Source organism: Calliphora vicina, chromosome 2 (assembly GCF_958450345.1).
Source record: "Calliphora vicina chromosome 2, idCalVici1.1, whole genome shotgun sequence".
Classification (NCBI taxonomy): Eukaryota; Metazoa; Arthropoda; class Insecta; order Diptera; family Calliphoridae; genus Calliphora; species Calliphora vicina.
In genome coordinates, this window is record NC_088781.1 from 128916685 (window position 1) to 128934016 (window position 17332).

Below are 17332 nucleotides of genomic sequence, written 5' to 3' on the forward strand. Positions count from 1 at the left end.
AACAAATAAACAACCACCTATACAGGGAAAAAACACACCGATTTGTTTATTTAAAACACATGTATTCACAGACACTGTACATGTGAGGCTCTCTTGTATACATATACGAATTGAAAGCTTTTTTTCTGCTAAAAGACTCTCACTTTCAGTTTGAAAATTAATCTTACAGTTTATTGTTTTTGCAGCAAACTAACAAAAAAAGCTTTTAATTAAAATGTGTTTGCTTAAGTTACTCTTTTAAGGCTACTGCTGCTGCTGTTTAAATCAAAAGATTTGTTTTTAGTTGCAATTTTGTGTTTGTTTTTGTTTTTATTTTGACTCTCAAAGATTTTGAGTTTGTTTTTGAATTTCTGCTATAGTTTAGCTTAAACTTTGTATTAAAAGAAAAATTTTGTGTTGTTTTATTGAGTTTTTAATTACACAAAATAACTCTAAAGCCTCTTCTGGTGGCTGGCAGAAATGAAAAAAAAAACAAAAAAAGACATTTCAAATGCAAAAGACAACAAAAAAAAGTATTGAAATCTAAAGCAATGAGATGCTTTAGATTTCTGTCAGCTTAATTTTGTGAGCGTTGGTATATAAAGCTTGTGTACACTGGTCAAAATTATTCAGTTTACTGTTGTGGGTTCGTCCAAAAACAACCCTTGGTTTTTTTTCAATTAAAACACCAGGACGAAGAGCATATTTGTATAAGTGTGTGAGCGTGTTTGTGCGGTTTAATTTGTAATACAAACAGAACAAAAATGAAATCTATGGTAGGTTTTTTCATTCAAAAAAAAAGAAAAAATTAAATAAAAAAAACTTTTAAATAACAAAATAATTTAAAGTATAGTGTTAAATAATAAACAATAATTTATAATCTAAAGAATTATAAAGAATTTTAAGCAAAAACAGTTGAAAAATAAAATTCTAGCTTTACAAAACAAAAGAGTTAAGAGACATGAGTTAAATTGTGGATTTTGAAGAATAAAAGCTAAAGAACAAAGTTTAAGCTTTAAAGTGTGTTTTTTCTTGCTAATTATAAATAATTATCAAATGAAATAGCAGTTTTTGTTTCTTGTGCTTAAAAAAACAAAAGAGTTAATTGCCTGTAATTTGCTATAAAAAGCTTGAATTGCTAATAAAAATGTCTTGTAAATGATTAAAGTATAAACCAAAATCCTTTGCACAATAATATAGTAATTATATTTTCACATAAAGCCAGCTGTATGGTTTTAAAAACGTTTAATTGGATTAATGAGTTATTTTTATCATATAATTGATCTCAATATTAAATAAAAGTGATTTTCCTTTCAAAACTGAGAAATAATTCTTCATTTAATATAAAAGAAACTCAAAACAATATGGTTTTCAAACCAGAATTTGCAGTTACAGTTAAATCACTTTCTTTACAAAAATTCAAAATTCCCAAAATAATGATTTAATTAATAAATGTTTAATAATTTTAAATTAATCTCTTGCAACTTTAAAGGCTTAATTTTTTAATTTTTTATAAAAAATTTTAAGCTATTTAAAGAATCTATTACTAAAAACTGCCTTCCAATTAAAATAATATTTTAATTACATCAAAATAAACACAGTAATCTAATCAATCTAACAATGTCTTGCAACTATAGAGATTTATTTCAAGCATTCATCAGAATTCAAACTTCTTGCCCTTAATAGGGTAAACTGAGATTCAATTAAACACTGTATTAAAGATATTTTTCAATTAAATACTTGCAAGATTTTATGTTATTACTTACAACATTGCAGACAGCTCCATTACAGTTATAAGCAATAAACTTTTTTTCCAAATAATTCAATTTAAAATTTAAGCAGTTACTGTGTAAACATTCATTTCAATAGCTGACCAAAGAAACACTCTAGCTGAATTCTAAAATATTCCAAAACAGGAAATGCCACACCCTCTTCTCTGTGATTACATTAGTCTCAGACATCTCTTCAGATAATTTAAATAATAAAATTAAATAAAATTATAGTTAACTTTTCCGTGAATAAATATTTATTTAATTCAAAAAAGATATTAATACCAAATTTAAACAGTGTGAACGTATCTTAAGACATTTTCAAACTCCTAACTCTTTAAACTGAAGCTGATCATACAAAAGTTTTGGTTTAACTTATGTTAGTTCACATTGTTCAAATATTAAATTCATTATTTACAACTAAATTATAGTTTATCTAAAAGTACATTACTTAGTTCAAAATCTAACATTATAAACACATAAAATAAATAGCAATTGCCCAATTCACAATTGGTGTCGTAGCGTTGTATCGCTGTATGTCGTAATTATTTTTATTAATGTTTTGTTTTTGTTTCGAAAAATTTTTTTGAAAAATATTTATGACATACAATGCTACAATTGTGAATTGGGCAAATATTTCACATTCCTTTCAACAAATATTTGTATGATTCAGAATTGTTTATTACCTTTTTCAATAGTATGAACATACCTTTAGGCAAATATGTAAAAAATATCTTAAATATTTGATTTTTTCCTATTAAACGATTCATAGATACGTTATAATATTACACCCAGCATTTTTTCGATATTTATTTTTCAAATTTCTTTACTAAATCTATAATCCTGTAAAATTGAAATCAATAGAACTTGAAAATCGTTTTCAACACGTCACAAATTTTAAAATAAATATGATTTATAAAATTTTATATTGAAATTAATTTCAAAAGCAAAATACAAATACAAGAAATTAAAAAAAAAAATAATTCTAAATTTTGAAAAATTTTCAGAATTTAAAAAACTTAAATTCTTTTAGTAAATTTATAAAAATTTAAACAAAATTTCAAAACAGTTATTTGTAAATAATTTTCAAATTTTGAAAAAAATCAAAATTCAATTCAAAAGATATTTTAAAATTGATATGAAAATTTTTCAAATTGAAAAAAATTCAAATTTGAAAATGAAAAAAGATTTAAAAAACTTGTATTGATAACAAATTTCGAAACTGTAAAAAATAGAAATTAAAAAAGAAAACAAAATTTTGTAAAATTTCCAGAATTAAAATTTTCACTTCACGACAATGTTATAAAAACATGTTTTTAAAAAATTCCCAGAATTAAGAAAAATAAATTTTTTTCGTAAATAAAGAAAATTTCTACAAAATAATTTTAAAATTTTTAAGAAAAATATAAATGAAATTTTTAAAATAGAAAGAATAGAGAATTTTCAAAATTGTTATGAAAATTTTTCAAATTGAAAATTATTGAAATTTTAAAATGTAAAAAGATTCATATTGATAAAAAATTTTATTTTTCAAATTGAAAATATTGAAATTTTAAAATGAAAAAAAAATCATAGTGATAAAAAATTTTATTTAAAAAATTTCGAAACTGTAAAAAAATTTTAATTAAACAAAATATTGAAAATTATAAATAAAAGAATTCCAAATTTTAAAAAAAATATTTTGAAATTTTGAAATTTTCGTATTTTGATAAAAGTTTTATTTCAACAAATTTTATAATTAATAAAATACCTATTTCTAACAAAATATTGAAAGCTTTACATGAAAAGTTTTCAAATTGAAAATTATTGAAATTTTAATATCAAATTTTAAAATGTAAAAAGATTCATATTGATAAAAAATTTTATTTTTCAAATTGAAAATTATTGAAATTTTAATATAAAATTTTAAAATGAAAAAAAAAATTCATACTCATCGAAACTGTAAAAAAATTGAAATTAAAAAAAATATTGAAAATTATAAATAAAAGAATTCCAAATTTTAATAAACCAAATTTTACAAAAAAATATTTTGAAATTTTCAAATTTTTGAAAAATTTTATTTGCATTTTTGTTAATTTCTAATTTTTTGAAATTAAAAAACTTTAAATTTCCAATAAAATTTTTTTAAATTTTAAATAAAAATCTCAAAATTTTATTTAAAAACATTTTTTTATTAAAAATTGTTTTGAAATTTACAATCAATATATAAAATTTCCAATAAAAATATAAAAATTTCCAATAAAAATATAAAAATTTTAAATAAAAATCTCCAAATTTTTTTTATTAAAAATTGTTTCGAAATTTTCATATTTACAATCAAATAAATTTTAAAAATGTATTTAGATAAAAGTTTTATTTAAAAAAAAAGAGTATTTCGATAAAAGTTTTATTTCAACTAATTTTAAAGTTAATAAAATACCTATTTCTAACAAAATATTGAAAGCTTTAAACAAAAATATTCAAAATTTAAAATTTAAAATAAATTTTTTTTTTAAATATGAAAAAAATTGATTTAAAATTTAAAAAAATATATAAAATCTTTTTTTAAAATGATTTATGGAAATTTAGAATTTCCATTAAAATAAAAGTTTTAGCCTCCATTTCTACCAAGAATTTATAGCAAAAAGTTAGCACCAATCAAAATACGTTTTATTGACTATATATGTTGCTCTAGTATCTGGCAATTAAAAGTTCAGCAGCTGGAAAGACTTCTCTTTTCAGATTGACAAAACCCTCAAAACAAAAATCGTAATCTTCAATTATCCTTTAACTTAATTCTTTGACTTGAGAAGCAGTATCAAACATTTTCTTAAAAAGTATACAAATATACCTTTAACTTAGAATCAAAGTAGCCTAGATTCTTTGACTTGAGAAGCAGTATCAAACATTTTCTTAAAAAGTATACAAATATACCTTTAACTTAGAATCAAAGTAGCCTAGAGCTTAATCAAATCAATCAATCTTCTAGTCTGAGAATATTATTTTATACAACCTTATATTCCATTCTTTCCTTCGATTTTAAACTAAAATCAATTAACAATTTTTCATGGAAACAAAATGCAAATAATCGAGTATATCTGACCAAGAGAGAATTAAATAAGGAATTGATTATCGCTTAATATGAAATTTTAAATAGGCAGAGTTTTAACAAAAATATCAGTTTTCATCTGTAATAGTTTTTGAATCTTTAATAATGCCTTAAAACATACAGAATCATACGATTTTATTAAGATATTAATTTTGTAACTGAAATTGTTTTCGTTTCTTCACTTTCTGTGTATGAATTTTTCCCCCCTAACCAAAACTGCATTTCTTGTTTGCAACATTAAATAGGCCGCATTACCTTATTTATTCTCAAATAAAAAAAAATCAGCAAAACAAAATAACAAATGTAACTACAAAAATTGTTAACAGCATTTAACCTTATTTAGCTACAGATATAAAAACATAACATTTGTATTGACAACTTAATAAACAAACCAAAATAAACATAAAAATATTATATAATATTTAACAAAAAGTAGACCAATTTCCTTAAACAATGAATGAATGGTTTAAAACAAAATGACCTTTAAAACCCAAAAGACTCAAATCAAATCAAAACAAACAAAAAAGTTGGGTAAAAACTTCCGTTAACCATAAATTTACCACTAACATAACAGCAAAAACGTTACTGTTACCTAAAAAGGAAACCGTTGCTAGTTACGGCAAAACACCTAAAACAAAAAACAAAAAACTATTACTTGTGTTTAATGTGTGAAATGCATTAAGGGGGCCTTTTAAAGGTTTCATTGACAAGTTTATGGTTAAATGTAATAAAGCCAAGTACGTGTTGTTTTAATAAATGAAATTATATAATAAATATAATTAAATAGCTTGAAATTATATAATAATCATATTTGGCTTTGTTATCAATCAATAACCTTTATTGAGTTTAAGCCATTGAGTGTAAAAACACATAGAAAATGTGGCAAAAAAATTGAAAACAAAAGTGACTTGAAGCCGGCTTTTATTATTATGTTATAACAAGTTTGTTATTGTTGACATGAGAGGTTTTAACAAACATAGAGGCAGGTTGAGTTTATTATGAAATAGAGACATCTTTAAACATTAAAAAGAGAGTAAAGAGAGCATGAATAAAATATTACTACAACATACTACTTTCATTACCTAGAAGTAGTTTAGTAATGTCTCAATTATAAAATGTTATAAAGAAAATAGTGTAAATAAAATATTATTGAACCCAAACATATGACTTTACAACATACTATTTCCATTACTTGGAAGTAGTTTAGTAATGTCTCTATTATAAACTGTTATATCTATAAATTACACATATTTTTGAGTGTATTTGATTCTCAATATTTATTTGATTCATTATTACTTGATAGTTTAAGTTTTTTTCTGAGCACTAATTAAATTTCAGTTGCAATTTTTGGATTTCTGAATAATTTTCTTTCCAAATAAAGCATTCCTCAATTCGTGGTTGCTGTTTACTCAAGCATTTTATTTATTTCTTGTTTTCTTTTCATTTACTGCTGCTTCATGGGCTTTAAGCCAAGTTCATTGCAAAATTTTACAAAAAATGTAAGGTTTTTATTTAGTTATATTTAACTTGAATGACTGCACATTTCACTTTTTTGTTTTTTCTTAGCATTAAGCCATAATAATGTGTATGCGTGCTGTTTGCAGCTAAACATCATGCTTTGACTTTTTGCCTAAACTTGGCAATGACAAATTGAAAAGCAAATTTAAATAAATGTCAAACATTTTAATATAAAAAATCCATAAAAAATGTTTAATGAAACATGTTTAAGGTGTTAAGTAATAATTTTAAAACAATTAATTAAAAAAATAGGGAGGAGCTAATTAGGAAATACCCAACAAAGGAACATGTTTTGGCTTACAGAAATTTTAGCAAACACAAATTAAAGGAAATAAAGCTTAATATTTATTTATTACAATAACTTGTCTGATTTGCTTTGATTTTTCTAATTCCTTAAAGGTTTTAAAACAAAACTTTAGGATTTTAAAGCTTAAAATAAATTTAGTTTATTCCTAGGCGTATGATTGATATTAATTCATATATTTTTTATAATTTTCCATAAATACTCAAGATTCTTTCTTATATATTATGATTTTTGAATTTCTAGCAAATTTTAGAATATTTCAGGATAATTTGAGGCCCCTAAAGACATTTTGAATAAAATTTTTGCTTTACATGGCATATGATTAATATCAATTTCGAAAATAATTTAAAATTCAAACAAAAATCACTCTACTTTTTTAGGAAATGCGCTTTTCTTTATAAAATAGAAAACTTTTGCCTTCTGTTTCATCAAATATGTAATAAAATTGATCACTTTAAATAAACTTTGTTTATACCCAGACGTATGATTGATATTAATTCAATATTTGTATAATTATCTCAATATTTAAAGACCCTTTACTATCTTTAGCAACTTTAGAGATATTTTCACCCTGTTTTGTTGTCCTTTAAAGAGTTGTAATAAGATTTAAACACTTCTAAGCTTTAAATCAAATATTTGCCTAACAGAGCGTATGATTAATATCAGTTTCGAAAATAATTATAAATTCAGCCAAAAAGAAGTCTACTTTTTTAAGCAATAAAATTTTCTTTATAAAATAGAAAACTTTAGCCTTCTGTTTCATCAACTATGTAACAAAATTTATTATTTTAAATATAATTTTTTACCCAGACGTATGATTGATATTAATTCAATATTTTTATAATTTGCTCAATCTTTAAATATCCTTAGCAACTTTAGCGATATTTTCACCCTGTTTTGTTGTCCTTTAAAGTGTTATAATAAAATGTTAACACTTTTAAGCATTCAATAAAATGTTTTTCTAACTGGGCTAATCATACGCCTAGTTAGAAAAACATTAATTTAATTAATTTAAAATTCAAACAAAAATAACTCTACTTTTTTTAAGAAATACACTATTCTTTATAAAATTAACAACAACTATCTATTTTTTCAACCCTTATGAAGCAAACTTCATCACTTTAAATAAACTTTGTTTATAACCAGACGTATGATTGATATTAATTCAATATTTTTATAATTAGCTCAATCTTGAAAGCTCCTTTAATATCCTTAGCAAGGATACACTTTAAAGTGTTGTTAGACGATTTAAATCATTTTAAGCATTAAATAAAATGTTTGCGTAGCCGAGCGTATGATTAATATCAATTTCGGAAATAATTTAAATTTCAGCCAAAAATCACTTTACTTTTTTTGGGAAAAAAACACCTTTCTGTATAAAATGGACCACTACAATCTTCTTTATTCAACCAATATGAAGCTTTAAAGCATAAAAAAATGTGTGCCCACAGCCAGACGTATGATTAATATCAATTTCGCAATTATTTTAAAATTAAGATAAAAAATGTCTACATAGTTTCAAGAAATAAACTTTTTTGTTGATTCTGCCAACTATTTCTCGCAACTATTTCTTTGTTCAATCCATATAAAGCCAACTTTATCATCGGAAATCTTCAAATACAATGTTTGGCTATTGGGACGTATGATTAATATAAATTTCCGAATTGTTTTAAAATTAAGCTAAAATCAACTCTGCCCTTTAAATAAATATAATTTTCTAATATTCTGACAATTACTGTTCCCTCTTGCATCTAATTTAAAGCAAACATAATCACTTTACATGAATTTATGACCACCGCAAAGTTTCAAATACAATGTTTGTCTATTGGGACGTATGATTAATATAAATTTTCGAATTGTTTTAAAATTAAGCTAAAATCCACTCTGCCTTTTTAAAAGATAGACTTTTTTGGAATTATTGTTCCCCTTTTCATCTTATTTAAAACAAACTTAATCACTATAAAGCTTTAAATAAAATTTAAGCCCACCGCCAGACGTATGATTAATATTAATTAATGGAATTAAAGCTTAAAATTAAGCTCAAATTACTGTACGTTTTTAAGCAACAAACTGTTGTTTTATTTGGGCAACTACTGTCTCCTCTTTTGTACCATTAGAAACAAAACTTAACACTTGAAAGTTTAAAACTAATTTTTTGTCTAACCTGGCCTATGAGTAATATTAATTTCAGAATTATTTAAAAATTAAGCTGAAATTACTATATATTTTGAAGAAACAAACTGTTGTTTTGTTTCAGCAACTATTGTCTCCTCTTTTATCTTATTTGAAACAAAACTTAACACTTTACAGTTTAAAACAAATTTTTTTCTAACCCGGCGTATGATTAATATTAAATTCAGAATCACTTTAAGCTCAAATTGCTATATATTTTTAAGCAACAAACTGTTGTTTTATTTGGGCAACTACTGCCCCCTCTTTTATTTTATTTGAAACAATCTTTTTTACTTTAAAGTTTAAAAGAAACTTTTTGTCTAACCTGGCGTATGATTAATATTAATTTTCGGTTTTTGTTTAATTAAGTTAAAAATCACAAACATTTTTATGACATAAAACGTTGCTTTAATTTGACAAAAACTGTCTCTTTATTATCCGATTTAAAATAACCTTTATCACTTTCAAACTTTAAATAAAATTTGTGGCTAACCAGGCATATGATTAATATTAATTTCAATATTTTAATAAAGATTTATTTTCAAAATGTTAACTACTGCTCCATTTTTCATCTAATTTAACAAAATTTATCCATTTTAAGCTTTAAATAAGAAATCTGTATAATCTGACGTATGATTAATATTAATTTGCCAACTATTTTAAAATAATGCTAAAGATCACTCAAACTTTTTAAGAAATTAAATATTGTTTTAAAAAAGACAACTTACTAGCTCTTGTTTGTTAAATTTGTAACTTTTATTTTTAAAAAAGTAACTACTGTCTCCTTTTTATAGCATTCGAAACAACTTTAAATATTAGCACAGACATTCTCCGACATAATAATTAGAAAATCCTATTCTTTAACTGCCCGTTAATTAGTTTGAAAATTTAATATTTTCTTTTGAACTTTGTTCCACAACTGAAACTATAATTCAACAATTTAAAAGACTTAAAAAATTCTATTAATCTTTTTTTGTATTAATGTTCTATGACACACTTTACTCATAATTTTTCTCTTTTTTTCCTCCCTTTACTTTAGCTTATTTTTGGGCTTCTAGCCCTGTGCGTTCTCGCCCAAGCCGAGGATGCCAAGAAGGAAGTAGAAGCTAAAGCAATTGAACCTCAACCCGCCGCCTCAGATGCTAAAGCTGCTGAAAGCACCGTTGAGAAGAAACAAGAGAAACGTGGTATTATCCATGGTGTCGGACACGGTTATGCTCCCTCCGGTTATGGCCATTCGGGTCATGGTGGCCTCCTCGTAGGCGGTGGTCATGGTGGCGGTCATGGTGGTGGCGCTATTCTTGTTAGTGGCGGCCATGGTGGCGCTTATGGAGGCGGTTATGGTGGCGGCTATGGCGGTGGTTATGGTGGTGGTGGTGTTATTGTTAGCGGCGGTGGTGGTGGTGGCGGTTTTGGCGCTACCGGTGGTGCCGCTATTCCCACTAATGTGCAAGTCAACACTGTTGTACGCAATGTTGCTGTACCCTATCAAGTGGATCGTCATGTACCATATCCCGTTGAAAGAACTGTTACCTATCCCGTCAAGGTACCCGTACCCCAACCCTACCCCGTTGAAAAGATTGTCAGCTATCCCGTCAAGGAAATCGTTAAAGTACCCGTTCATGTACCACAACCCTACCCCGTTGAAAGAACTGTTCATGTTCAAGTGCCCGTTCACGTTGACCGCCCTGTGCCCGTCAAGGTACCCGTCCCAGCTCCTTACCCAGTCGAAAAGGTTGTACATGTGCCCGTCAAAGTACCCGTACCCCAACCCTACCCAGTAGAAAAGATTGTCCAGGTACCCGTTAAAGTGCCCGTCCATGTACCCCAACCCTACCCCGTTGAAAAGATTGTACAAGTACCCTATAAGGTGGCTGTAGATCGTCCTTATCCCGTTCATGTTATCAAGCCCTATCCAGTGCACGTTGAAAAGCCAGTGCCCTATCAAGTAGAAAAGAAGGTTGCCGTGCCTGTCCAAGTACCCGTTGATCATCCAGTGCCTTATCCAGTTGACCGTCCAGTAGCTGTGCACGTCAAGGTCGCAGTACCCCGGCCATACCCCGTTGTTAAGGAAATTCCTTATCCCGTAGAACGCCAGGTACCCTACCCCGTTAAGGTACCCGTCGATCGTCCCTACGCCGTGCCAGTAGAACACAATGTTCCTGTAGCTGTTGAAAGACAAGTACCCTACAAGGTTCCCGTTGCTGTGCCCGTACATCTCGAAAGTCATGTAGGCGGTGGTGGTCATGGTGGCATCATCGTTGGTGGTGGTCATGGAGGTTATGGCGGTTATGGCCATGGTGGTTACGGTCACGGCCATGGTTATTTACACAAAAAGAAATAGATAATTTCCCAAAAAAAAAAACCAACAAATTTTAAGAAAATACCAAGAAAAATCTCTTTTAACAAGAAAACCATCCAGGCGTATTTAGAATCTAAAACGGCCTGATTTCTTTTAAAACAAAAATTATTATAATTTCTTCTTAAACTTAAATCTATGTAATTTTTTGTAAAATATTATTTTTTTTTAGTTTTAGTGTGTGATAACGAAATGAAATTTACGAAAGAAAAAATTTTTTTACTACAAACAAAAATATTTAAATCAAATTTATGACATCCATTGCAAATATTAAAAAAAAGTAGGATATCAAAAAGATATGTTGCTTTCAATACCACAAATAGTTTGAGGTAAAAAAACCTAAGTTTATTTTTAAAGCTGCTTATTAGATGAAGTAGAAACAAACGCTACACTGCCAATATTTACTTTTAATTATTAAATTCTTATAAAACAATTTTTCTTAATCAACAGCTAGACTTGCCCTTTCTTAGGTTTATTTTTCTCTTCTATAAAGAAAACTAGAATGTACCTTAAATACTCTTTGTTTTGTTGGCAACATTTGTTTTGATTTTCTTTAGTTTTTCTATATTTGTTAATATATTTATGTGAACAAAAAAAAACAATATTGAAACTTTATAACAAAAATGTGTTTTGTTTTATTATTATTATAATTAATTTGATTGTTTCTTTTATTTTGTATATATTTAATGTATGTGTAAATAATAAATAAAGACGACCAAGTATGGAAAATATAAAAAAAATATATATAAAAATTTGTTTTATTTTACAATAATCTACTAAGAAATCTATAAAAAATTAATCATATAATTAATATTAACGCATGATTAATTTGTTGGCTTTTATTATTTAAATTAAAATTTAAAATCCGCCTATAAATGTTAAAGTTATGGCAAGAAATATAAATTTATCTCTAAATTAATATTAATCATACGCACCCAGTAACTGTTTATAGGGTAAATGTTGAAATGGCCAAATTTTATTAAATACTGGATCAATCGCAGCCAAACTTTTAGGATCAATAAAGGAATAGTTAAGCTTTTGAAATATTGTTCTTAAAATTATTAAATATATTCCAACAATGTCAAAAGTTTTTATCGTACACACAATTTCAATTAAATGAAAACTTGCTAATACCATAGATAATAGATATGTTTGCACTTAATTTATATAGAAGTTATTGACCGGGAATACTAGTGTTTGATATCGTCGGAAAGGTAATTTAATTTATAATACAGTAAGGATACTAAACATTGCAATATCAAGCTGTCAGAGTAATTTTATTGGACTGAAAGTTTAGCTTAAAATGGGGTTTTTAAACAAATTTAAAATATTCAAATATAGTTCGATCATGCAATTCTAAATAAAATATTTTAAATTTTGAAGAAAAAAATTCAATAATATTCCAAAAAAAATTAAAAAATTCCAAAAATTTAAATTTTAAAATATTAAGTAGAAATTTGAAACCGATTATGGCCAATAATCTTGGTTATTGAAAATAATAAATAAAATAAAAATATTTGCCTATTGGAGCCATATTTGGTCTGGGGTTGATACAAGACTGAAATACCATTTTCAAAATATACTTGCGTGTATAAAACTGTATTCCGTAGGGGTTTCACTGCTTTGGTACTTTAAAACAAATTGGGTAAATTCTAAATTTCAACATAAAATTTGGAAAATTTTATAAATTCGAAAACAATTTAAGCTGAAATAATCTCTGTAATAATATTATTAAGAAAATAATAAAACTATTGTACATTTGTAATTATTTCTATTCCATGGGATAAGATTTGTATGTGGGATTTTAACTAAAAGTCGATCAATTTCAAAATTTCTGTAAAATACAACTTCAATTTACCTTTGGAGGAAATTGTCTCCGATATATCAAAAACGCTGAATATTTATACATAGATTGGGAATTTGAAGAATTCATAAAAATTAAATGCCCTATAAAAAGTTTGTTCGTTATCACATCGCAATAAAATATTGGGTTTATGACCTAAAAATGTGAGGTTTACAATAGATGGCGTATCTCTTGAACGAGGATTTTATTTTTATAACCCACACCATTATAGTGGCGAAGGTATAACGCGTTTGTGCAGATGCTTGTAACGCCCAAAAATATTAGTCTAACACCCACCTTAAAGTATACCGATCGACTTAGAATCACTTTCTGAATCGATTAAACGATGTTCGTCCGTCCGTCTGGCTGGCTGTCCATGTAAACCTTGTGCGCAGAGTACAGGTCGCAATTTTGAAGATATTTCCATAAAATTTTTCCACATAATTTTATTTCATCTCATGGACCAAGCCTATTGAAACTGGCTGAAATCGGTTCATTATTTCACCTAGCTCCCATACAAATGCCCTCCCGAAATTAGACTTTATCGGTCATAAATGTTTAATTTATAAATGTATCTCCACAAATTCCGCTCTAAATAAGTTTTATATATACAAAATTCATTTCACCAAATTCTGTTACGAACGGTGCATAATTAGTCATAGCTCCCATATAGACCCGCTTCCGAAAATCACTTTAATGTGCATAAAACGCTTAAAAATGTTGGTATACACACAAAATTCAACATAGTTAACTTTTATATAGACATAAATCACACGACCTAATTTCATGATGATCGGTCCATAATTGGTCATAGCTCCCATATAAAGCCCACTTGTGAAAATCACTCAAAAATATAAATTATTGAAATTTTAAAAGAAAAAGGCTTTTGCTCTTTTACTTAGTGTAGGGTATTATATGGCCGGGATTGACCGACCATACTTTCTTACTTATTAATAAATTGTATGTCTTTTTCGAAGGTTACATATTTGTCATTTATTCTCACTTACTTACAGAGTGCAACACGAACAATATAACCATATACGGACACCACTACGTGATAAAAGACAAAAAAAGACCCGTGTCTCCCCAGTTTTGACCAAAGTCATGCACTTTTTTTATGGACCCCAAAGACTTGGGGCATCGGTGTAATTTTTGCAAAAAAGCGATAATTTTCTCAGGCTCATATCTTGCAAACAGTTAGGATTTTTTATTTAATTTCTGAGGCAAAGTTGTAGACCTTGTCATAAAAAACAAAAATTGTGAACATATAAAATCAAAAAAACTTCATCTTCAAAATCAAAATCCAATTCTTGGACAAATTTCGCCCAAGAATTGGAGGCAACACTTCATGAATATTGCTGTCAAACTCAAGAACTTGCAAAATCATTAATATGGGTACCATAGCTGAGGGATCTTGAATCCCAACCAACCAGCAGAATCAACACCAAAGCTAAATATCCATGGCGCTGATGTGATTTTCTGTATATGCTGATGTCTGACCATAGGAATCCTGTACCGAATGCAACTGATTCTTTTGAAGTGAGCGTTGGCCAAAAAAACGCCCAGAATATCCGGCCAGACATGAAACCATTATATTCCATCATGACAACTCCCGGGTACATATTGCAATACCTGTTAAAAAGTATTTAGGAAGTTCTGCCACATCCGCCTAACAGTCAAGACCTTGCCCCGTCTGACTACTATTTGTTTCGATCGATGCAAAACGTTCTCTCTGGAATACGCTTCACTTCTGAACAGAGTATCCGAAATTGGCTTGATTAGTTCTTGGCCTCAAAAGACGAGAACTTCTTTTGGCTCAAAATTAGAGTGTCCAAAAAACCGGCAAATTTAAAAAACCGGTTTCCGGTTTAACCGAAAAAGTGTCTTTTGGAAAGAAACCGGTTTGATTATTGTCTTTTTAAAAAAACGGTTAAACGGTTTAGGTTTTTGTCTTCAAAAAAAAAACAGTTTATATTAAATTTGTATTTAATTTTATTTTCGGTTTTGGATACTCTACTCGAAATCCATATGTTGTCATAAAGATGGGAAAAGGTCATAGGTAACAATGGCCAATACTTTGAATAAATGTCTATGGTACAAATGTTTAAAAAATTTCGCATTTTTAAGTCATACGCCCAATAATTTAGGAAAAGTAAATCCATCAATTACCAAAAAATTAAATAAAAAATTCCGAGATTTGGTCCGTGTTTTAGCTTCAATCGTAGATGTTTATGTAGTTCAGTATTGTATTTAATTGTCTTGGCTTTAAAAGTCTTTATGTAGTTCTGTTTATGCTTCAATCGTAGGATTTTATGTAATTCAGTTTTAGCTTCAATCGTAAGTCTTTATTACCCAAATCAGCTTTCCGTAACTATTTCATTACTTATTACTTATGTAAATCAATACTTACAAACCATTTTGAAACTTACCTGTAAAGAGAAAAGAAAATATGTTAGTTAAGTTTGTATAAAAAAAAACGTTAAAATTCCAAGTTTCAAATAGTTACTTAAAATATTTGTATTAACGATAAGAATAAACTTATTTACTAAATGACTTTCAGAAATTTGGCATATAAATTTTTTAAAGTTTTGAAAATTAAATATTTCAATAATAATTTATTTGTTAGAATATGGCAATATTTTGCAAGTGGTTTAGAAAATACTATTTACTAAAACAACTCAGGCTTCAAATAAACCCAGATGCTTTGAAAAATTATTTTCTAAAAAATAAACATTCCAAAAAAATAAACACTAAAAACATTTCACAGTATAAACCTCAATGACTCAAATATGTATCAACTTTAAGTAGTCTCCACAAATACTATTTTCAATTATATATACTACAGAATTAGATGGTATATAAAATAAAACAAATAATTTTTTAGTGCTTTAATTAAATTTTTTACTAGCCTGCTTTAAACAAAAATACTACATATAATGAAAAATAATTCATTCAAATAATAAATAAAAAATTCACTATTTGAATTTAACTTGTGTTTTTAGCAGCAGCCATAAAGTACGCAATAATTATTGACGTTTTACAGCATAACTGTACTATTTGCCATGACATCCCCAAAGTATGCTACAAAATTATACAAAAACACTGGAAACTATAAATAAAATTTCTAATTTCAGTACTTTAGTACTGTATAAACTAAGGTAAATTTAAATGTGTATCTATTTATAGCAATAACAACACTACACCGCGGCTGGCATCAGCAAAACCATTTTATATGAAGTTTTTACGATTTAGATTTGGTTGGTCTATGAGCCAATCAATCCCATAAGAATTACACAGGCATGAGCATGTGAGCTGCTGGTGTCAACCGTGTGAGCCGGAGCAGGAGTATAAAGTTGTCAGATTGATAGTGTTTTATTATCTCTAGTTTTTTGTAACGTTTTAACATTTAAAAAAAACTTCCAGGAAAAACATAATTTTTAAAAATGCTACCCACAAAAAACAAATAAATTTAATTCAATATTTTAATCTATTATCGAACCCGATTTTAAAAATTTAAAAAAGCTTCAGTAGTGATTTTGGAAAGATAGTTTCCAAAATGAAAAGATATCTCTAGTTTTTTGTAACGTTGTTAACTCCATTTTAAAAAAAGTTCGTGCAAAACATCATTTTGGAAGTGCTTCTCGTAATAAACTAAAAAAAAATTAATATTTTAATCTATTTAAAATGTTAAAAAAGCTTCAGTAGTTTCCAAAATGGAAAGATATTTAATGGGATATCTCTAGTTTTTTGTAACAACTACATACTCCATTTTAAAACAAGTAAGAGAGCTATATTCGGCGGTGCCGAATCTTAGATACCCTTCACCAAATTATACTTAAAAATATTTTCTTTTTAAATATTTTTAAGTAAACAAAATTAAAATTTTTTTTAAAAAAGTTTTTTTTAATTTTTTTCTTTTCGAAATTGTTTTTTAATATTTTTTTAAAAAGTTTTTTCCAAATTTTTTTTAAAAATTTTTTTTTTTTTTTTGAAAAATAATTATTGAAAAATAATAAAAATTTTTTATGAAAAAAAAATCGTGTTAAAAAAAAACATTTTGACCCAGGTTCAGCTTACTATAACTTTATATACATCGTTGCAATGGACTTTAAAATATCTATCATTCCATATCCATATTGTCTATATTAATGACTTAGTAATCGAGATATAGATAAAAAATATGCCAAAAATTAAAGTTTTTTCCTTATATCTCATTAATTTGTCGATTTTTAATAGCAACCGAGCCGGAAGAATTCCCGGAAAGTTGATTTCAACATACAGACGGACATGGCTATATCGA

General features: G+C 26.9%; 2 protein-coding genes across 2 annotated transcripts in view; one reads left to right on the forward strand and one right to left on the reverse strand.

Annotated features, from left to right (window-relative positions):
• The window catches only part of Ance-3, a 250436-nt gene that overhangs the window by 126163 nt on the left and 106941 nt on the right, over window positions 1–17332 (reverse strand). The window lies entirely within an intron of this gene.
• On the forward strand, window positions 618–11941 carry Vajk2. The gene is made up of 2 exons (XM_065501722.1): window positions 618–755; window positions 9870–11941. The coding sequence occupies exons 1-2, from the start codon at window positions 744–746 to the stop codon at window positions 11172–11174; spliced, it is 1317 nt and encodes a 438-aa protein (XP_065357794.1). The 5' UTR covers window positions 618–743; the 3' UTR covers window positions 11175–11941.